The 22,760-nt window shown below is 53.9% G+C and overlaps 1 protein-coding gene and 3 non-coding genes across 4 annotated transcripts; 3 read left to right on the forward strand and 1 right to left on the reverse strand.

Annotated features, from left to right (window-relative positions):
* The first annotated feature begins 1,024 nt into the window (after positions 1–1,024).
* TRNAV-AAC (transfer RNA valine (anticodon AAC)) lies at positions 1,025–1,097 on the forward strand. Its single transcript has one exon. It is a non-coding gene; the product is annotated as a tRNA-Val (tRNA).
* Positions 1,098–2,816: 1,719 nt separating this feature from the next.
* TRNAT-UGU (transfer RNA threonine (anticodon UGU)) lies at positions 2,817–2,890 on the reverse strand. The gene has a single exon. It is a non-coding gene; the product is annotated as a tRNA-Thr (tRNA).
* A 6,444-nt stretch (positions 2,891–9,334) lies between these two features.
* TRNAL-UAG (transfer RNA leucine (anticodon UAG)) lies at positions 9,335–9,416 on the forward strand. The gene has a single exon. It is a non-coding gene; the product is annotated as a tRNA-Leu (tRNA).
* Positions 9,417–16,300: 6,884 nt separating this feature from the next.
* Positions 16,301–22,091, forward strand: LOC142005134 (C-signal-like). Its single transcript, XM_074982823.1, has 6 exons — positions 16,301–16,447; positions 17,292–17,343; positions 18,045–18,232; positions 19,895–20,053; positions 21,001–21,120; positions 21,978–22,091. Exons 1-6 carry the CDS (start codon positions 16,301–16,303, stop codon positions 22,089–22,091), a joined length of 780 nt encoding a protein of 259 aa, XP_074838924.1.
* Positions 22,092–22,760: the final 669 nt, after the last annotated feature.

The raw sequence follows: 22,760 nt of genomic DNA on the forward strand, positions 1-22,760 counted from the left end.
AAAGAATCACCCTCACCTAACATTTGGAGGTGCTTTGTCATTAGCTAAAAAGTTTTGGACAAAGTAGGAACTGCCGGCTTGCAGAACTCAGGGCTGGAAGTCTTCTATGCAAATATTTGCTAAACAGGTGGTTGATGGGAGCTCTGATGGGCCGTGTCTACACTTACACAAAACTTTGAAATGGACATTTCCACCAGCTTCTCTTCCCCACTTAACACCTGTGAGCTAAGTAAGAACATAGAACTCCTGGCTACCAAGTAAACTTAAACCCACCAACTTGTTATTACAATAAGAAGCCAAACAGCTAAGCTAGCCAGCCCACCTGAAAAATGCCTTGGAAGTGGCCCTTTCAGAAATGATTCAGAGGGCAGAGAGAGGCCTATTAGGGGTTCAGGAACAAGGTGAGTGGGTTAAGAGTTGCTCCTAGGTAGAGGTGTTAGTTCAAGTGGCAAAGCCCTCAAACCCTTGTCCTTCTGTAAGTGAATAACACAAATTCAGAGTAAAACTGGTGTTTAAACATTTGTTTGTTCTATAGTTGTTAAAAGAATTCTTGTGTTCTGTTATGAACACACACATTTCTTTGTTATAAGCTGTTGCAATTGTTTTGGCTGCAGCCTGGCTCTGCTTTACTACTTTTTCCCCATGGCTATGTCTGCACTAGAGAGTTTTATTTCAAAAAAGCCACAGATCTTTCAAAAAGTCCTGTGGAGCAGCTACACAGCAAGGCTGTGGCTACACTGCCCAGCCCTTTCGGAAGTGGCGTGGAAATGTGGCCGATAGGAAATGCAAATGAGGTGCAGATTTAAATATTCCATGTCCTATTTGCATAACCGGTTAGGACCTCAATTCTGGAAGAGCTGATATTGAAAGTCCCAGTTGTGAGTGCAGCTGCTTCCCTCTCCTCGAGCAGCTGAGCCAGTAAAATACTTCCCTCAATTTCTATAAGGTCCCCCATCCACACGTGGCAGGGCAAGCAGTGGCTTGAGGATGCAATTTAGGGGAGGGCAAGACATGAGAAAGTAGAGCTCCTGTAGTGTAGTGGTTATCACATTTGCCTAACACGCAAAAGGTCCCTGGTTCAAAACCAGGCAGAAGCATGAATGCCTCTGTTTGTGGGGCTCACTCTTATGCCCAGAAGGGCTCATCTCTTTCTCCTATAACCTCTCTTACAGATAAGCCCAGCACCCATGTGACAAGAAGAAGTTGAACCAGACCCTGTTGTACAGCAGGACAGCCCAGCAGATGCATTGTTGCTCGTGCACAGAAACTCTGTCCCAGCATGTACTTGAAGGCTTTTCCCTCACTGATGTCGCTGGCTGGGAATCACAGAGCTATCTTTGCCCCTCAGCCAAAAGAAGCTGTGCCAGGCAAGTGCCCCTGCCCTATCCCACATGTTCAGTCCCAGCCAGACTCAGCCAAAGCCTGCTCCTGAACCTGCCTCCCATCGGCCCCTCACAGACTGACCTGGCAGAGAAGGGGCCAATCCAGCCGGAGCTGCTGTGCTAACAGAGCAGCTGGAAAGGAGCAGAGCATGTCAGGAGGAGACACAAATGCTTCAGTCCCTGCCCATGGCCCTGCTCTGTACCCACCCAGCAGGGACACATGGGCTGAGCTGTGCTGCTCCCAGGGCAGGGCACCACAGTCCCCTGCTCACCCCAGGAAGCAGCTCTGCAGGGGACATGAGTGATCATAGCCCTGTTGGGCCAAACCTGCCCTTCCTGTGTCCCCGGCCAGCCAGTGAGTGGCAGAAAGGTTCCTGGCAGGGTTGAAGTTGGGACATATGAAAAAGTTCCAGGCACGTTGGGTGAGGTGGCCGAGTGGTGAAGGGGATGGACGGCTAATCCATTGTGCTCTGCAGGGCTTGAATCCCATCCTCACTGAGCCTTTATAGGCACCATCCTGCTGAGCTTTGTTGAGTTCCAGTCCTATTGTGTGATGCTACTTCTACAACGGCTGAGCCTGCTGCCCCCCAGCGCCTGTGCTGGGCAGACTCCAAGTACAGGCCAACACTCTTGCTCACTAGTGTGGGGTGTCTCTGCAGAGGCAGGTCTGGGGCAGGAGAGGGCCAGGAGACAATACACACTGTGAATGGGATTCCCCAGTGCTCAGTGGCCCAGGCCTTAATGCTGAGCCCTTGGCTCCATAGACCTGTTGGTGAATAACAAGAATCAAGGGCATCACCTCCCTGCCTTTGTAACAGACAAAGGGCTTTGGGGTTCCTCCCATGCTGCCCACACCCACTCTACAGCCACCTCAGCTGTCCACCTGTCAGTGTCTGTTACTTCTTCCTGCAGAAGGACGGCAGCCGCCTCCTGCAGCTCTCTGAACTCTCCAGCACAGCCCAGAGGTGCTGCAAAGCAGGTGAGAGGCAGCCAGAAAGATTTGTCCAGGCACCACTGGGTGCTGCTTTCCTAATCTGCCCTTACCTGGGAGGTCCATGGGCAGGGGAGCCACAGAGCCTCTGGGACTTTTCTCCTAACTCGTTTGGGTTTTGTCAGTGACAAACAAAGGGATGTGAGAGGAGAGTAACTCTCCCTCTCCTGCCCAGCTGAGATTGCGCTGTCAGCAGCTGTGCACAGGCAGTGCCAGAGAGCCACAGGGCTGGGAGGATCAGTCTCTGTTCTTGTAGCCAGAGGAGCCACCTTCCCAACACCAGTTTCCGCTGCCTTTGCCTGAGCTCTTGTCTGTGTCTGGATTCTTCCCAACGCTCCTCTCCCATCAGCCTTTGCCTCCCCCAGCCATGACTGGGATTGCCAAGGGAGGGCTCTTTGGTTCCCCAGACACATGTAGGTAAATGTTGCTCATGATGCACAACAAGGCACCACTGGGAGTTGAACCCAGGATCTCCTGTTTACAAAGCAGGTGCTTTTACCAGTTAAGCCTTGGTGCCCCCCTTGCTTGAGCTGTGGGTCCTGACAGGGAGGTATCTGTGTTCGTCTGTTTCTTCAGCCAAAAAGCCGTCCTGCAGCACTTTAACGACAACCAAACGAATTTATCAAGTGATGAGCTTTTGTGGGGGCCGACCCACTCTGGTGGGCTGCCCACAACAACCCCTTCCCATTGCCCAGCACAGACATTGTGCCCGACGGAAGCTGGAGTTGCTGCCGAGAGGACATTGCGGATGAGAGGAAGGAAAAACCCCCTTTCACTTCCTGTCCCCTCTGCCGTGTGCAGATCAGACTCCACCAATCTACCCTCCTCCCACTCCACCTGCCCCAGTGCCAGGATCCCACCAGTCCTGCCCCCCTTTGCTCCCTCCGCCTGACTTTCACTCTGTGCTCCCCACACCCTCCTTTCTCCCTCTTCACACCCCAGGGGTGGGGCGAGGAGGGCCCAGCTGTGGGGCAGAGTTATCGCCTGTCTCTCACGGAGTGGGGGATGGGCTGTGCCGCCCCGGCTGGAGCTTTTCAGGGTGAGCATTTGCTGCGGTGTAACTAGCAGAACATTTTGCCTTTCTGTCTCCTTCTGCCCTTCAGTCCCACTTGTGACCCTCCACACAACCCCTTTGCTTTATTACCAGCCCAGTGCAAATCACTGTGCCCTGGGGGTGGGGCTGACTTCCCCGCTTTCCCTGTGTGAAACCTTTGAGCAGGGCCTGGGGCTGTTACTGTGCAGTTGCAGGTCGGGGTCCGCTGGGGGTGTGGGGCTCCCAGTCATGTCTGGTGCCCCCGCCCCATGTCACAGAGGTGTGTGCCGTGTGGGGTACATACCTGACTGTCCACTGCCGCAGGTGGGGGTACCCTTGCGTGGGCAAATCCTCCTTGCTGAACAGCTGCAGGTGGGCCATGGCAAGACCCAAGTGGGCATCAGTGGGGAGCCACAGACCCCCCCAATCTGCCCTGGATGAAGACTGTGAATGCAGGGACATGAGCTGGGGCTCATTGTTGGCCTCTACAGGGTATGAGTAGGATCCATGGCTCCGCACACCTTCCTGGGTGAGGCTCCTGCTTCTGGGCTGGCTGGGGGCTGGGCATCAGTGGGAAGAGCAGAGACCCACCCTCCATTCTGGTGCCCGGCCTCACGAGCAGAACTCTGGTTCCTTTTCTGACCCCAACCCTGCTCTGCTCTCCCCTCTGCCCAGGCCTTCCTACCCTTGCTGAAGCAGGCTGCCCAGGGAAGCCCCCACACAGGGCTGAGCTGCAGCAAGGCGGCCATCGTCAACATGTCCAGCATGGCGGGCTCCATCCAGAATGTCTGTGGCTGGCAAAAGGTCCAAATCATCTCCTATCACTGCAGCAAGGTACAGGGCACACCCGGCAGGGCCTGACTGCTGCCTGGGTTTGCTACTTGCACAAATCCCTGTCACTCGGTGTGTTCCCCTTGTTCCCCATCCTGCTGTCATCATTCCAGCCTCCAGCGCTGTGCTGGGCAGGGCCGTCAGATTTTGTCTGCCTGCAATTCACTTGGGCTTTAGATCAGACTTCCCATCTGGTGAGGAACTTTCTGTTGTGCCTATATCCCGCCGGAGAAATCCCCACGCTGAGGTGGGCTGGGGACAAACCTCTCACCATTTTCCAGTGATAGAGAGCCTGGCTCAGTGGTGGAACACTTGACTGCAGATGAAGCTATACCAGATGCCCCTGTTTGGATGGTTTTCTTAATGGAAATCCATTTTCACCTCTGGCTCCAGTGTGTTTTGGGGTTGCACTGGATGCTTGACATGGATTTAAACACTTCACACTTTCCTCTGCAAACGTACAAAAACTGAGCGAACCCGTCCCTCAGCTGCCTCAGTTCCTAGCCTCCGAGGCTCAGGTTTCTGTTCCCATCGATCACACAAAGGTGCAGTAGGATGCACATGCGCAGGGCTCTGCTTGCCATGGGCTGCACTGGGCAGGAGAACCAGACCCACAGCCAGGGGGCTCAGGAGTCTGACACAGAAATGCCCTTGGTGCAGGCTGACACACCTAGGCTGTGTCACACTCAGCCAGCAGCAACAGAGACTGACCCAGGCCCAGGAACAAGCCTGTGGCTCTGAGCAGTAAATAGTCACCAGGCAGGGGGCAGAGCTGGGCAGAGGGCCAGGCAGAGCCCTCCCACAGAGGGAGCTGCAGAAAGGACCAATGCAGCAGAGAAACAAAGAAACATAACTGCCGAGTCTCACACATTGGCTCAGAGCTACCGAAGCAAGAGACGAGTGAGCCAGGCTGATGCCAGCCCCACAGCCATGGGTCAGTAATTCACCCTGAGACTGAAGGGGAGAGAGGTCCCGTGAGTGACTCCTTCCCCCAAAAGGCTCATTTGTGAGTTTACCTCTGGGCACCCAGAGGGAACAGACCCCTTGGGGCACAGCCCATGCACAGCACAGTTTAGTAAGCATGAAAGGAAGCACAAAAATCTACCCCACGAGCCCCAGTTTGAACTCTTATTGCCAGAGACAACGACATCTCCACTGCGGCTGCTCTCAGAACATGGAGCACCCACCAAAATGCTCGCAAGTGGCAGACTTGTGCGGTTGACGCAACCAGCCCTGTTGCATGTATCTCACCTGCCCAAGTAGCTCAGCAAATCTGTGTGACCAGGCAGGTGACAGGCACAGAAACACAGAGGATGCCAAGAAGTGTAACAGCAGGTTACTGCCACTCACCAGCACCCCTGGACAGAGGCATTTGGAATTCTTTTGGTGATGCCAACAGTGACACCCAGCAACCCCCCATCCTCCAGGCTGACCCCTGCACAGCTCCCTGGGCATCGTAGAGCCTATTTGTCCATTGCAGCCAGGACACCAAGCAAAGGTGAGCTAAAAGGTACAGCAGAACTTGAACCCCTCATTGGAGCATTAGGAGACTCGCAATAACCAGTTCATCTTGCCAGCCTCGGTGGAAAGGAGCCATGGGCAGCTGCAGAGAGTTTGTGGTCTCTGGAATGAGCTGGGCGGGTCAGGACATTTGCTTATTCCGAGGGTCATGGGCTCCAGGGGTAGAACATTTACTAGTGCTCGTGGCTGAGTGCCCAGGGCTGGGGCTGGGAAGTGGCCATGTCAGTGTCTCACTCAGGTCAACGCTGGAAGGGAGTTTGGCCCATGAAAACAGCCCGGGGCAGGGAAGTGTTTCCCTGGACTCTCCGGCATTTCAGTGGGTCTGGCTGCTTTGGGGCCGGGACACTGACCTGTCCTGCTGCAGTCGTTACCCCAAAGGGGCTTGAGGTTTCCAGTCTCAGACACAGCACACAAAGCTGCCCTCAGCAGCACTGCAAGAGCCACCCCACAGTGTGGCAGCCGTCATCTGCGGTTTGACCTGAAAGCCCAGAGCTGGTCCTTTCCCACAAGGACAGGAGTATCCAGGGGGCCTGAAGCACTGGCCTGTCACCAGCATGTGAACCTTCACAACATCCATTGTGGGTCAGAACAAAGGTCCCTCCAGCCCCATGTCCTGTCAGGGCCAACACCAGGTGCTGCAGAAGGTCGCAGCCTGGCACCCCTGGGAGCTGAACCCAGCAGCTCCTGTGTGCTCCTTTCAGCTGTGGGGCAGGAGATATGTCCCAAAGAGGCTTTTCCCCAGCTGCTGAGAAGCACAGAAGAACTCAGGACTTGCTCAGGGTTAGACAGTTGTTTGGAGACCTGCCTCAGGCCCTATGGCTGGATCTATTGCTGTCAGGGGCAGAGAAACATTCCTTCCCCCTGGGCAAGTATCTGCTCTTTTCCCAGATGTGCACTGCCCAGCCAAGGAGCTGGGAGAGACCGGAGCACTGCATCAAGCCTTGGGGAACCAGCAATTCACTCAGAGGCAGCTGCACCTGTGCCTGACCTCAGCTGAGTCAGGGCTGCCCCTTCCTTGCCAGGGAACTACACCCCTGGCTGTGTTTGGGGCCCTACTTAGCCCCACACAGCAGCCCTGAAGGGGGCAGAGGTGAGTGGAACTGACACTTCAGTCAGGCTTGGCACTTTCCGGGCAAATGAAATCATCCCACCCCCAACCTCTGCCAGCTGGAGCTCAGCTCAGCCTCACAGAGGTGTCCTGTGCTTGGAGTCTGCCCAACACAGGAGCTGGGAGGCAGCAAACTCAGGTGTGCTGGAAGTTGCAAACAATGGGGCTGGAAATCAATAAAGAAAGATGCAATGAGGATGGGATTTGAACCCAGGCAGGCAGAGCACAATGGATTAGCAGTCAATTACTTTCACCACTTCATCTTCATGTGCTGCAAGTTTTTCATCCTTCCCAAAGTCAACCCTGCCAGGAACCTTTCTGCACCTCGCTGGTTGGCCAGGGAAACAGGATGGGCAGATTTGGCCCAACAGTTCTACTCTCACTCCTGTCCCCTGCAGTGCGGCTTCCTGGGGTGAGCAGGGCCCCAAACACAGCTGAGGTGCAGTGCCCCGGCCAGACATGGGGATGAGGTGGGGGAAGCCCTGGTTCAGCTGCAGCCACTGACATGGGCAGCTGCCTGTGAGAGAAGGGCCTGTCCCCAAGGCTGGCTCAGGGGCTCTGCTCTCTCCCAGCAGCTGGGATGAGCTGGGCTGTGCACAGCTGGGAAAGGGGCAGACACTTGCTTCTGGGGTTGAATGTCAAACTCCCCTCTCTCTGACACTGAGAGCAATAGATCAGCCTGCAGCACCAGCCACAGGGCCTGAGGCAGGTGTCCGTGTGACTGTCCCGCCCTGGAGCCCCTGGGGTCCTGTAACCAGACACAATCCCCCTGCTCTACTCCATCTTGCCCCTTTTCGGTGCCTCTGAGCACACAGCACAAAGGAACAGCCCAGTCTTAGAGCGTTGGAAAGCACAGATGCGCCTATCTCAAGCCCAGCGTTTAGATGCTTCAGAACACAGACGTGCAGTGTCAGCATGACCCTGGACTGAAGCGTACAGACAAGGGGGCTAACAGGCTAGATGTTGACCACAGGGCCTCAAATTGCCCTCGGCTGCTACCGATAATTGAGACGCCCACACTTCATGCAAAGCCGAGCTGCTGAGCCTTCAGCTGTACCCCTCGCTTTCCCAATGAGCCAACAAGACAGCAGGGGCTACAGGATGGGCCATTAAGCAGGCGAGGCAGCGTATTGCCCAATCGTCTGTGAGTGTAACCCAGAAACATACCACACGCTCTGTAGCACAGACAGACAGACGGACAGACACATCCTGCACCCAGCTACAAAGGCTGTTCACACACAGAAAAGAGGTTCTGATATTTGACAGCTAAACCATTTCCCCAGCTCCCTCAAATGTCACATTAAGCACATCTGCCCATCACACAGGCAGGTGGAGGGTTTGTGGTCCCAGTTGCTCACAACCGGACACATCCAAAGCCATGAACCACCAGCCTGGCTCAGTCACAAAGGGACAGTGGTCCCTGCTGCCCCAAGGCTGACAGAGAGTCCCTCAAGACCACCACTGCCCAGTCCACCCAGGACCTGCTCCTTACTCACTCAGACAGAGCTTTGCTGGTTTTCCTTCCACCCAGAATCCCACTTCTCTTCCTGGGGTACCAGGAGCCACTCCTGGAGCACCATTGGACAGGCACAGGATTCTGCCTCCCTGCAGCCAGCCTCACCTGCACAGGCTTTGGCAGGAGAAAGAGTGGTGCTCCATTAACTGCACTGAGGTGCTAAGCTGCTCTCCTGCCTGCCTCAGCTTTACTTCCTTCTTCTGCCCCGTTCCAGCCTCACTTCTTCCTTTAGCAAGTCACGCAAAGGAGGCCAGCAGGAGAGCCGGCCTCAGTAGGTCAATCCTCAAGGGCAGAGGAGGCCAAGACCGGCCGAACTTGTGTAGCTTCCCCAGTCTGAGAGCGACGTATAAGCTCTGCTGATACCTCTACCCTTTTTCACACAGCAGTTGGGTTTACCCCGGAGACAGAATGAGACCAGCTCTTCTCAGCCCCAAAGGGGAGCAAAGCAACCAAAGCACTGGTGTTTTCATGGGGCTTTAAACAAGTACATTGCACGTGTGAAGCAAATATAACAGCCACAAAGCTACAGAAGTTCTCTGTGTTGGATTCCCCCCCCATCACGTCCATCCACAAGTCACTGCTTACCCTGGCCCACGTGGGGAGCCCTTCAAAGGCTCAGCTGCCAGAGCAGAGGATGGCAGCTGCACCCAGGAACTGTGACTTCAGCTTTAAGAGTATCATGACCAGTAATCCCCATCACCTTCCTCTGTGTGTCAGTGTGATCTGGGATAAAAAGCAGCCGAGAGAGACGGCAGGGGAAGGTTAGGATGTGCTAAAAGCCATCTTTTTGGAATACTGTGTCACAGCCCCCTTTTATTGAAAACATGCTGACATTTTCACTAGGTATGACATATGAGGCGTTTTAAAACTTCCTATGTCCTCTTGGTGTAAACTGTTCTGAAACTGAGGAAATGTCAAGAGAGGTTGATGCTCACATGAGGCACCTTTTGTAGGTAGTGTGGCCGAGTGGTCTAAGGCGCTGGATTTAGGCTCCAGTCTCTTTGGAGGCGTGGGTTCAAATCCCACCACTGCTATCTCTTTATGAACGGGAAGATGGATAGAAAGCTGCATTGATGGCCAGACCCCAACACTTGGAACTGAAATCTCTGTTTGGAGATGGGTTTCAAATATGATGTCCTCATGATCAATTCTCTGTCTTGCAAGGTTCAACATCTTTATTGAAAAGCTGGATGAGGGGGAATACTACACCCTTAGCAAATTTGCAGATGACCCTAAACTAGGGGAAGAGGAAGATCTGCTGGAGGGTAGGGATAGGCTCCTGAGTGACTTGGATAAATTGCAGGGTGGGGTCAAAAGAAATGTCATGAGGATCAATAAGGACAAATGGGCTTTGGCCACATTTGGCCAAAACCTCAAAATAACCATGCTAATGGCCAGCTACTCTGCTGATAGGAATAGGGGGATTTCAAAGTCTGCGGGGTCCTTTGGAAACCTGCCTGTGCACCAAAAGGAGATGATGCCAACACCCAACCCCATTGGATGACTTCACCGTACTTGCCAACACAACAAGATATTGCATCAGGAACTGGATTTGAGAGAAGGTCTGCCAGATCCAAACGACCACCTGTCTAGACTAGAGACCATGGTGTGTAGTATTTCCAGTGTTTTCGATGAAGTATTTCTGCCAACAGTATAGTGGCTTATTCCATATTTGTTGCTGTAGTTAGATCAGTTTTATTTTAAAATGAAGAGGGCTTCTCAAGAGGGGAGGGAATGTGGTGCTTTAGGTGTAAGACTGCTTGTAATTACTAGAACTGCGAATCCAGGCTGCTGGCAGTCTGGAAACACAGAAAACATGAAGAAGAAGTTGGAAGATTCGCAGGGGCCTTACAGAGAGCTACAAAATGGTGCAGCAGCTTTGTCAAGAGGTCTCACTTTTGGAAATAAAGTGTGTGGATGTGTGTTAGTGCCTTGCTTGTACGGTACCACAGGCTGGTGGGAGCAGGTCCCTCACAATCCTGGGTGTCCCTGAGGAGCGTCACACTCAGCTCAGAAGATTGAAAAGCTGAGTTCCCTTGTTCCTGCTCTGCCCTGTTTGTGTGCAAAAGGACACTTGCCTCCTCTGTCTGCCTCCACATCAGCTCCAGTAGCTCCACACCACAGCAGTGGTTCACAATCCGTGACCTGTTTGCAGCTCAGTCAGCACCCACTTGTGACATCCTCACAAACACACAGGTAGTATTGGACACAGCCCACATTATGCACTGTGGTTTCATATGCAGCCTACAGTGGTGAACAAGTTGAGAACCATTGTGCTCGAGATGCTCAGAAGAGCCAAGTTTGGGTTAAAATTCCCCTCTGGCTGGTTCCCCACCCATTCAGCCCAGCCCAGACTCTGGGAATGGGAAAGAAAGTAACTTCTGGAGGACATGAAATACCCTCAACAAGTTCAGCAGCTCCAGATCAACCAAGAGATTATCAGACTGAGAATCGGGTGCCAGATAGAGGGGTCTGTAACTGTACCTGCTGAGTCCCAGGGGAGGGAAACCAGCATTCATTGCTTCTGTGAACTCCAGCACAGACAGAGAACTGCCGCCTGGTTCTTCTTTCCCCTGCAAGTTGTTTAGGGACAGAGGTCATCAATGGCCTTGGAAAGAAGCTGTAACATTTGTAAGTTCTCCCTGGTTGTTTACACAGCTTTTCATTCCTGTGCTGGCTAAAGTAGGGCCAGCCAGCCAGTCAGCTGCTCTGGGACTGTCATTAGGGCTGCAGGGAGTTGCCTCATCAGAGACCTAGGCTTCATTACTTGCTTGCCAGAGGGTGGTCTGGAGGGTTGTTACTCATTTAAACCCTGACAGTCTGACATTGGGATTTCTGAGTGCCCCAGAACACACCTTACTGTCTCCTCTTCACTAGCAAGTAGCCCCTTTTTGCTTTTTTGTCACATGGCTGTCAGTGTGAAGAGGCACAGCTCGGTGAAGTGCATGTACGGTCCCCCGCCCTGCTCATGAACTCTCTGCAGGGAGACACCAGCTAATCTCCTGCTTCTCAGAAATTTTCTTCTTCCTGTAAAGAATGTGCCAACAGGAGCTTTGTACTGCTGAAGGATTTGGGGAATGTGTCCCCAAATGTAAAGGTGAGCCCATGTAATGCCTTGAAAACAAAGCCTGATGGGAGCAAGTGAAGCAAAGCGTTTTCCTCTCTTGTAAATAGCTTGTTGTTGGAAAGTCACATTTTATGACTTTACCCAATGTAAGAATTGTGGAGTCTCACCAGTGCTTGAAGTTGTTGTGGGCTACAGGGCACTCATGACTGCTGTGTAAGATATGGATTACAGAGGGATCCCTTCATGGAAACATTATGAAGTGAGAAAGGGTAGGACTAGTGGTTGATTCAGCTTGCTGGAAGCCTTTGGGTTATACAGCGGTAAAACTGGTTTGACTATTTCTTCCCCCCGCTGTTAGAAGGTGGACCTAAAAATGGGTCAATAACTATTCTGCTAGAATTCATCCTGGTGAATACCGAGATGCTGCACCTCGATGCAGAGCTGAATACCAGTGTGAACCGAAATCCCCTATGAGCTGGTAGCTGAAGCCCTGGAGTGCTTCAAACACAGGGTTCTGTCTATTGCAAAACCCACAAGACAGGAGAGGGACGTCTGGTGTGAGAAGCAGCCAGCAGGTGTGAGCAGCGGGTGGGCAGCTGGCAGGGGATGTGGAACGCCGGTCCAGCACGAAGGTTGCATTACCTCCAGTTCAGAGAGGGAATGCAGCAAGGGCCATGTCCACACTAGCCTGTTCCTTTCAGAAGGGGCATGGTAATGAGTGAGGTCGGAAGATGATAATGAGGTGCTGCCATCAACGTGCAGTGCCTCGTAAGCATAATGGAGCACAGGGCGATTGAAAAGTGCCACTTTCGAATCTTGTACCATTTGTTTGGGGGGGCCTGTCGAAAGGACCACCTATTATTCAAATGTCCCTTCTTCCTGTTTCGTTTTATGAAGGGGTGAGTGTAGACAAGTCGAAAGTGATGTGTCAGGGAGTGCAGGGACTGGGGAGACTTGGAAGTGGGGCATTTGAAGTGGATAGGGAGAAAGCTTGGGTGTGTGGATTGGCTCTTTCCAGTATAGGACGGCTGAGCCTGAGAGGCAAAGGGCACGGCTCCATCTACTTGAGCTGGGACACTTACTTGAGGCTTGGTTGTGAACTCTGGGTGTGGTATTTTCCCCAGCTTATGCCATATGACTTTTCTGCCTCTTTCATTAAAAGCTCATTTTCTACACTCAGACTCTGTGCTTGTGAGTGGGGAAGCATTGCCCCTGCGAGGCACCCAGGGCTGTGCAAATTTCCCAGGCTTCTGGGTGGGGGCTCCAGCCGGTTCTATGTGAAATGGATGAAAAGCGACCCCTCAATGTTGAAACAGACCCTGGTTGCTGCCGACTCATTCTGACAAAAGGCTTACATTACACAGCTGTAGACCCTCTTATCAGACTGATGTCCTTCATGAGTCCCTCAGTAAATCAAAGGGGTGACTATCCTCCAGTCTCTTTCACAGAGTACTAGAAGTGGAAGGGACCTCACGAGGTCAACAAGCCCACTTCCCTGCACGTTTCCTCGCACAGAGTCCCCAAATGTCAATCAAAACTCCAGTAGCTGAGATTTATTCCCCACAAAAAGATCATTTGCATGTGTTTCGAGGTGATATTGGTGCAGGAGTCCAGAACTGTTACAAGAGAAAGAAAAGAGAAATTCCGGTCTAATTCCTAAAAGTGCTCATGCTGAGCCAGATTGGAAGGTTTCCCTTCCTCATAACTTCTAGCAGTTTGTGCTTCCTGGGATGCTTTTCTGATTAGGCCACGTCAAAGGCTTCTTTGTCTTTCCAATATTGTTGCTGCCTTCATTGTAGGTACAGGAGGAGAGGAGAAATGATCATGACAATGTCCCTTTCTTTACACGCTCCTCTGGGTGCCAGAAAGATCCTCGGTGTGTCTCAGAGCCAAGCAGCTCATGGTGTCCAGCCCATTGAGCAGCTGCCTTTCATGGCCATTGTGAACCTGTCACCTACATGTCCCTTCCTAGTGAATGACCAGGGATGGTAACTTAACATCTAGCTGGGTGTGGGTCACTGCTTTGTTGCTACTGCAGAGTTAATCTCTGGGCATTTCTCAGATTCTGAACAAAGAAAGAACAAACACAAAGAAAGAGCAAATGTTTTGTCTTCCAAGGTAAGAAACGTACGTTTTTGAGAGAGAAATTTATCCCTTATTGCTTCTACCTACCTGAGTGGCCTAATGGATAAGGCATGGGCCTCTGAAGCCAAGGATTCTGGGTGCAAATCCTAGCTGGGGTAAAGCCCTTTTTCCTGACTGTCAATCTCAAGATAAATGAAAATGTGGGCTTTTAAAATCAGACAGGGTCACTTCAGCAATTGTGCATCACTGGTGCTCTTGAAGTGCCTGAGGTTGGCTTCATGTGAATGAGTTGCTGCATATTCATATCACTGCCTCATTTGTATCTGTCATGGGGTTCAGGCTTCCCCAAACTCTGCACCCCATCTGCAGGCAGGAGTGACTCTTACTCAGCAGGAGAACAGCAGGTTTATTAGCTGACAGGACACAGCATCTTACAGAAGAGTCAGTACAGCAGGCAGAGGCAGCCAGTCCAATCCATGCTGGTGAGAGGAGGCCCTGAGGGCCCCCAGAGCTGGGTCCTTCCCCCCTCCTTTGTCTCTCTCCCTCCCAGCCCAGACTAACTGCTTCCCACCTCCCAGTTTCAATTTAAACTCCTTGGGCCCGACCTCCCCCTTTGTCTGCAGTACAAAGGTGTTACCTGGTTGCCAACTTACCTCCAGCAGGAGCCCCACACCCTCTGTGAGCCACTCACATAAACACACACACATACCCCCCACATCACAGCATCTTCTGAAGTGGCACACTCCCATAGCCCCTACAAAAGAGAGGATAAAGTGGCCCCACATCCTGCGTGTATCAGACAGAAGTTGGGCTGTGCAGAAGGAGAAAGGGGTTGCTTGAGAAGAAGCAGATCCTGAAAATAGGCCACTGTGGGAAAGGAAGAGACTCAAAGCTGTGGGTACCCAAAAGGCTCCTGTTACCACCTACCTTCAGCCTGAGGAGACGGATGGAGTGAGACCTCTTCTGCTGGCAGCACAAACACTCTCCTGTTCCTGCCCTGGGCTTTGCCGTTCCTCTGCATGCAAGTGACAAACACTCTCTTTTGAGTCATTGATCTTCAGACCCCTGCAGGACAAACCCGGCTTCCCAGCTCCTTTTCCTCCCCACGTCCAGAGTGGTTTTACAAATGGAGTTTAATTAAACTTTCTCTCTCTGGAACAAAAAAAGCAGTAAAGTAGCACTTTAAAGACTAACAAAATAATTTATTAGGTGAGCTTTCGTGGGACAGACTCACTTCTTCAGACCAGAGCCATAGCAGAACACACTCAATATTTAAGGCACAGAGAACCAAAAATAGTCATCAAGGTTGACAAATCAGAAAAAAATCATTATCAACGTCGGTAAATCAGAGAGAAGAGGGGCGGAACGGAGGGGGGGGGAGTCAAGAATTAGATGAAGCCAAGTATGCAAAAGAGCCCCTACAGTATCTCAGAAAATTTGCATCCTGAGTGAAACCACATGTTAATGTGTCGAATTTGAATATGAAAGAGTTCATCACGAGCATGGAAATTCTTTCCCAGAACAACCATTCCCATTGCCTGCAGCACCAGTGCTCCACAGAGCAGCCTGGGAATGACTGGCTGAGAATCAGCACACGGGATCATTTCCAGGGCAGAAGGCAATATGCCGCCTCTGTGATAGACCCAACCTGGAAAGCAGCCTATGGAAACTGGAAGCACAGAAATGATCCAGGCGCACGGACAGTACAGACAGAATGCCTGTCCACACTGGAGCTGGGGACAGGAGCTGGCTGGCTTATGTCGGTGCACAGCAGCAGCCTGGAGCTGTTTGCTGCCTTTTGACTCTGTGCAGACGAGAAAGGACAACTTGTTTCCAGCCTCAGCGGAGGGTGGGGAGAAAAGAAGAGCTCTGCAAAGACAAGGGCCAAGTTATCCCTCCCACCCACCCCATATGCTGTGGCTGGAAGCAGCTCCTGTCCCTTTCCTCCCACACACATTACAAAAATTGCTGCTGGGCACATTCTGATGGGAACCCTGACAAAAATCTGGGCTGGGCGTGTGACCCTGCAGGCTGCGTTCTGCTGGAATCCAACTGAACTTGCTCAAACTTGAGGAATTTTACAGGTGTCCCATATTCAGCAAACGGAAACATGGTCACTCTCGGAAAAGTGCTGCCTTGGATTGTGGAAGAGACTCCTTGAGAAGAACCCGACCTTGTCTCTTGCAACAGTGTAAGATCTTCTCCAGCTCTAGAGGGGCTGGGTACAGGCACCTGACCCATTGTCATTGCCTCTACAAATACACATCTACATCCTTAGCCGTGCACAGCCTTGCCCTCCGCTTTGGAGCCAAAATCAACAAGCCACAGAACTGTACTGCAAAATCCTGGCCTCCATCTACATAATCTTACAGTCCTTCACCCAGTCCCACTTTCTCCCTCTTCTGCGTACGGCACCTCTGACAGCTGTGGAAAATGGATCTTCATTGCAGTGACTCCTCGGTCACAGCACGGTCACCGCAGTGGTGTTGCCCTTCTGCACAGGAAGGCAGCCAGAAGTTGATTGGCCCTGCACCAAAACATGAGTAAGTAGCAAACCAAACCAAACCGACCAACCCGCTCACCTGAGAGGAGGAGTAACAAATAGACAAATAAGGTCTGGCGTATTGGAGCACTTTCTGTTTTGTCACCTGATAGCAGCAGAGTTATTTCCCTGGATGTATCATTCCATAACCCCAGCTGTGAGCAGGCAGGGAACTCAGGGCTCTGACAAGTGCAGCTCTCACTGAGTAGAGGCAGGGAGGTGCCATGGCTGGTTTAAATCTCCGCAGTGTTCTGGTGACAGGGGCCAATCAAGGAATCGGCCTGGAACTGATCAAGCAGCTTCTGGGGAACTCCAACCCACCAGAGTGGGTCTTTGCCACCTGCCAGGACCCAGCAGGGGAGCAAATGCAGGTGAGAACGGGGCAAGGGGGGTGGAGTTAGCAGTAGCTGGAGGGGGAAGCAGAAGCTGCGCAAGGGGCTTCCAGTGTTGCAGCACTTGGGGCTGAGACCCACACACTGGAGCAGGCAATGACTGCAGACCCTGCTCCAGCTCGAAGGTGCACAGTTGCACCCCAAACCCTCTACACCTGGCAGCTCAGGTCCCAGAGCAGTGAGGATGTGGCAGCATTTGGTGAGCCTGGGGCACCGACCCAGGGGCTGTGGATCTTCTTGCCCAGCATAGGTGAATAATGACTATAGCACAGCAATACCCAGTCCCACCAGCCTCCAGTGAGCCTAATTCATGAGTCTGACACCTCCCTTGTCTGCCACTACCTCAGGTCCTCTGTCTTCTCAGCTCTGCTCCCACACCCAGCCTGCAGAACTGCAGATTCTGAGTAACTTCTGGGTCATGGCACCAGCTCCTTCCACAGCTGACAAAATCCCCACTCACAACCAACTCCTGAGAACTTGAGACACTGCCAGATCCCAGCGGCTGGGGGGAACCCCCCTTACCTCCCCTGGGGGAACTGACCTCCAAAAGCCTCCTCCCAGTCCCCATGAATGATGGGGAAGTGATTTGTGTCCCAGACTCCATCACACTGAGTTAGACAATGGCACTGGAAATGCTCAGGGGCAATTAGAAGCCTCCTACTGGTACAGAAACCAGGGCAGGTTGTTGTACAAGGAGGCTTGGTGGAGAAAAGCAGTTAAGACATTGACTTGGTTCCCAGGGTCAGTGGGGATCTGGATCCTACCCAGCATGGCCCTGGGCATGGGCCCAATGTCAATAACCATTTACTTCATTCTTTTTCAGGAATTGCGGAAGCTGGAGGCCAAACATCCGAACCTGGTGATCATTGCGCTGGGTGGGTGCCCGGCCCCAGGCCCAGAGCTGAGGTTCCATCTCCCTGCAGCATGTTCTTCCTGTTCCTATCCCCCTCTGCATCCCCCCTCCCAGGTTCACCCAGTCCCAGTGAGGAGAACAGGACCAGAGTCAATAATCGCTGAGAGCTCATTGATACCTTCACCAGCCCCAGAGGAGGCAGGTGTGAGTGGAAATTCTGGCAGGGTTGGTTGGCTCTGGAGAGGCTGGAAAGCCCCAGGACCACCATGTGGCAGGTTCCTCCTGTGAGAGTCACACATGGGCAGCTCTGTCTGGCATTCCCACCTCTGGGATGGAGCCCTGCACGTCCAGCTGGGGACTTCTCTCACCTACAATGCATCACAAGCAATTCTAAATCATCCACTTCCTTTGTCTAAGTGAGATCAACTCCGCGCGTATGAACTAATCACCGACTCCAGCACATTTCCATTTTCTGGGCTACTCAGATTGTCCAAGGAACTGATCATAATTGTCTCTCTGAACTAGCTTTTCCTCTTGTTGCTCCAGCACAGCTCCCCATGCCTGGACCCAGCAGCAGTCCCCAACCCCCACCTCCTTTCCCCAACCCCTCTCCCACCTCTGAGACCAATGGAAGAAGCCCTCTGGCCCAGGGGGCTGTGCTCTGGTGGGGGTGACATCGGAGAGGAGGAATCATGCTCTTGACCCCCTGCTCTGTCGCTGTAGATGTCACAGAACCAGCCAGCATCAAGGCGGCGGCAGCCAGAGTTGAGACACACCTGAAAGGCTCGGGGCTCAATCTGCTGATAAACAACGCTGGGATAGTGAAGTTGAACACACTGGAGTCAGAGACACCAGAGGACATGGCCCTGGTGTACGCGACCAATGTGACGGGGCCCTTGCTGGTGAGCCAGGTAAGGGCCCTGACAGAGAGCACGTGGCCAGATGCACCAGGGTTTGACAGTGCTTGGGCCAGGAGTCCTCCCTTCCCTTGGTTTGGGTCACTGGGTCAATATGGGGCCTTGGCTGGGAACACAAAGGCTGCAAGTGTATTGAGGGACTTGAACCTCTCAGAAATGAAACCTCACCCCAGATCCCTGCATGGCCCTGGCTCTGCACACACACTGCTTCAATCCCTCACTTTTCACACCCAGAGCATCAGTGCAAGGACAGCGTCATTCATGAAGCCCCAGTTCCCTTACTTGAGAGACCTCTGTCTCCCCAGTCCCGCCACTATGTGTGGCCTTAAGAGGACTCTCTCCCCATCCCCTCAGATGTGGCCCAGCCGGCAGAGGGGCATCTGTCTGCTCCGGGGCTGAGGGTGACTGCAGCACGGAGCTGCGAGATGGTCTCTGGCTGGCCGGGCTGGGGTCATGGACGTAGGTCCACAGCCAGGAACTACGGCCCTTCGAACTGTGAGGACAGAAACGTGTCCTTTCTCCTTGACAAATAGTCCCCAGTGGGATAAGCAGCAGGAAGGGGCTATCAGGGCTGGTTCCCTCTTTTACCAAAGGCACCGAGTGCTTGTGAGCATCTCTGTAAAGCCCCTGGACACCCTGGGCAGCCCATGAGGCTCACAAATGGGCACCTGGGTCTGAGTGGCGGCAGGAACTGGCACAAACTCGACAGCCCAAAAAATGAGCTTCCCCGTGTGTTCACTACACACCCATCTCTGCTGGTGCTCAGCAGACTGATGGCCCCAAGTGGGCTCACTCCAGGTGCCATACGAGCTGCAAGTGGCAGCGCACAAGGGGCTGGGGGGGAGCAGGACAGGCTAGGAGGGCTCCACGCTGGGTGGGTCTGTCACTGGCCTGTGTACAGAGACCGAGTGTGGAACAGGCCGGGGAGTCAGGGCTTGTGTGGCCAGAGGCCGGGGGGTTCAGGCACCTGCTGCGGAGCCGGCACAGACCAGTTAGCTTCACGCCAAGGGCAGCTGGTGGGGAGATGCCTCAGAGCAGAGGAAAGAGATTCTTCCAACCCCGGCAGGGCTGTGGGGAGGCTCTGTGCCCTCCCTGGTCCTCATCCTTCCACTCCTCTCCCCACACACCCTGGCTCCTGGCCAAGCCACAAGCTGTAGCCTGGCTGGGCAACTCAAACCATTGACCTGCCCAGGGTAGGCAGGTGGGGGAGCAACATCCAGCCTGAGTCCCTGATCCCGGGGCCTCCTGCTCAGGATATAGGGGGGGTTCCCAGAGGTGTCCACATGACTCTTCCCCTGCCCTGGCTCTGGCTTGCAGCCTTGCCCAGCAAAGACTCACAGCTGAGGAGCTGCAGCTGGGCCATGCTCAGAGCCATGTGGGCAGCTGTGGGGAGCCGCAGACCCCCCATCTATCTGCCCTGGATGGGGACTCTGAAGGCGGGAACATGAGTTGGGTCATTCTGGGCTCCTACCTGGGCATGAGCAGGGTCCACAGCTCCCCACACCTGCCTGTGTGGGGCTCCTACTTCTGGCCTGGCCGGGGGCTGGGTTTCAGGGGAAAGAGCAGAGACCCACCGCATTCTGGTGGCCTGTCTCACGAGCACGAGGCTGGTTCCTTTTCTGACCTCACGGCTGCTCTGCTCTCCCCACTGCCCAGGCCTTCCTGCCCTTGCTGAAGCAGGCTGCCCAGGAAAGCCCCCAGACAGGACTGAGCTGCAGCAAGGCGGCCATCGTCAACATGTCCAGCGAGGCTGGCTCCATCCGGAATCTCTACCTCTGGCATCTGGGACAAGTCATCTCCTATCGCTGCAGCAAGGTACAGGGCACACCCAGCAGGGCCGGACTGCTGCCTGGGTCTGCTACTTGCACAAACCCCTGTCAGTCGGTGTCTTCCCCTTGTTCCCCATCCTACTGCCACCACTCCAGCCTCCAGCGCTGTGCTGGGCAGGGCTGGCAGATTTTTGTCTGCCTGCAATTCACTTGGGCTTCAGATCAGAGTTCCCATCCGGTGAGGAACTTTCTGTTGTGCCTGTATCCCGCTGGAGAAATCCTCACACTCTGAGGGGCCAGGGCAGCTCAGCCCCCGTCCAGCCAGTCTCAGCTCAGGGAAGGTCACTGCGGAGCTATGAATTCTATCCCCCCTGGGGTGGACATACCCCATTTTGAGACCATCCCCAGTTCAACTCAAGGGGGTCAGATCCTTGCTGCGTCTGGCTCAAATGTCGGGTACCCCAAAGGAGCATCGATGTCACATTTCCACTTTCCTCTAACTGCCCAGATCCTGCATAACAGAGAGCGGCCTCAGCACAGCTCTCATGTGTGCTCACCTGTCACGGCTCACTGCAGGCCTGTCAGCATCAGTGGCTCATCAGAGTGCAGCCACACCTGCATCTCGGTGGCTTGCTGTCCTCATTGAGCCCATCAGAGACTGCAGCTCCCACGAGTGTTTTCTTCTCACTAGTGTTTCTGACAGGCTGAGTACTTGGGCAGTCATCCTGGAAAAACTCACATGCCACCCAGGTGATCAGCAGAGCGCGCACAGCCGGCAGCGTGTGTTTTCATTGGTGGGTGCCATCCACACATGCTTCAGTGCACATAAAGTTTATTCTGCACATAGAAGGACAAAAACAAAAGGAGCTCTGCTCTCGCACCTTTGTCTCTCTGTCTCTTCCATCCCTCCCTTCGGGAGGGTGGGTCGTTTCCTACAAGGCTCATTCCCTCCCACACACTCTGCTGTCTCTGCTCATGGTGTCTCACCTGCAGGCTGCTCTGAACATGCTCACCAAGTGCCAGGCCTTGGGGTATGGTGGAGACGGGATCCTGAGTGTCGCTGTCCATCCTGGCTGGGTGCAGACAGACATGGGGAATTCTGACTCCATCCAGGTAGGTGCCTCGCTCGGAGAGGACAGTGATTGCCAAGTGTTAGGAGCAGATGTTTATTGTAGGGGTAATGGCTGTGCTGGAACCCATCCTGCCCTCCGCCTCCGCCCTGAATGGAGGGATCGCGTCCCACTCAGAGGCCCTCAGGGATTCCATGCTGTGCTCTGGGCTTCCAACCTCCTGCTGCCGCTTGCTTGGTTCCTCAAGCTGCTGGCATCCCAGAGTGAAGGTGAGCAGAGCTGCTGCTGCTGCTGCTGCTCTGGGGTTTTTATGGGCACCAGCTCACAGGTACTTTCATGCAGTCATGTCTGTGCTCTCCACCCAGTATCTGCATGTACCCCAAAGCCCAACTCCTAGCCTGGACCCTGGACAACTTCAACTTACCACTCTCCAGCCAAGAGCTGAAACCCACTCCAGCTCCCCAGCCCAGATCGGGGACCCCCATCCTCACACCCACCCCCCAGTCCTGAGCACCTTCCACATCTTCTGGTAGCCCAAATCACTAATTTCCAGCATTTCCCTAAAGCCCAAACTCCCAGGCAGAGCCCTCACACTCCTGCATCCCAACCCTCTGTCCCAGCCCAGAGCCCCTCCCCCACTCACACCCCTTGGCCCCACTCCCACCGCATGAATTGTGTTACGTGCACCAGGGTGAAGGTCATGCATCACAACACAGCTGTGTTTTGCACACCCCCTGCCTTGGGACACACTAGAAAATTCATGCCACTCAGGGGAGGGAAAGTTCAAGGGAACTCCAGCTGGGCCAAGGGCTCAACTTGGTCCTGTTTCTGGGCCCCTGGGGTCCTGGGATGCTCCCAAAGTCAGCTCCCCCACCTCACTCTGCTTCCCCCCACCCACAGGCCCCAGTGACGGCGGAGGCGAGTGTCAGAGGGATGCTGCACGTGCTCTCCACGCTCTGCGAGAAGGACAATGGAGGCTTTGTGAACTGGGAAGGGAAAGTTCTTCCCTGGTGAGATGTTCCCAGCCCTGCGCCAAGAGCCCTGGGCCAGGCTTTTCCAGTGACCGTGCTGTCAGCTGTGCCTCTGGCCTCAATAAACCCACTGAGCTAACTCAGGGGCCCTGACTGAGCCTGGCCTGGTCTGTCCTGTCCTGGAAGTGACTGGCTGCACCTGGGTGGAGATGCCATGTGACCACTGGTACCTCCCTCCACAGACAAAGCCCAGAGCTGGTCTGTGAGGCAGGAGCTTTGGGTGTCCAGCTCGGAGAGGGTGGCTGAGAGTGAGGAAAACACCCAGGCCCTCACTGCTGCAGGTAAGAGGTTCCAGGGAAAGCTCAAGGGCAATGACACCCCTTCTCCCACTCTCATGAAGTGTATTGAATCAGCCACCCCGAGCTATCCCGGCCAATGCAACCTCACCTGGGCTGAGAATCCCCTGCCCCAAGGCAGCCCACAGGGCACGAGGATGGGGAGGCCAGGAGCCTCTGGATACACTGGGGCTCTCTCTTCATCAGTCTGTCATACAGGAGGATTCTCTGGGCACAGCTGAGAGAGCCAAAGCAGGGCAAATTGCTTAAAACTGATTGTAGAGGTGTGGGCCAGGGGTGTGCCCCATCTGGGGTGGAGCAGGCCTGCCTGGTTCTGGGCAGGCAGCTGTCTCCAAAGGGCCCAGTCCTCCTTAACA

This window comes from Carettochelys insculpta, chromosome 33 (assembly GCF_033958435.1).
Source record: "Carettochelys insculpta isolate YL-2023 chromosome 33, ASM3395843v1, whole genome shotgun sequence".
NCBI lineage: Eukaryota > Metazoa > Chordata > Testudines > Carettochelyidae > Carettochelys > Carettochelys insculpta.

Excerpts from the sequence above, each read along its gene's own strand:
- LOC142005134 (XM_074982823.1), top strand. The coding sequence starts at position 16,301 with ATGGCTGGTTTAAATCTCCGCAGTGTTCTGGTGACAGGGGCCAATCAA. Across the intron at positions 18,233-19,894 it reads GGCCCTTGCTGGTGAGCCAG|GCCTTCCTGCCCTTGCTGAA; the intron begins GTAAGGGCCCTG and ends CCCACTGCCCAG. Across the intron at positions 20,054-21,000 it reads TCTCCTATCGCTGCAGCAAG|GCTGCTCTGAACATGCTCAC; the intron begins GTACAGGGCACA and ends TCTCACCTGCAG.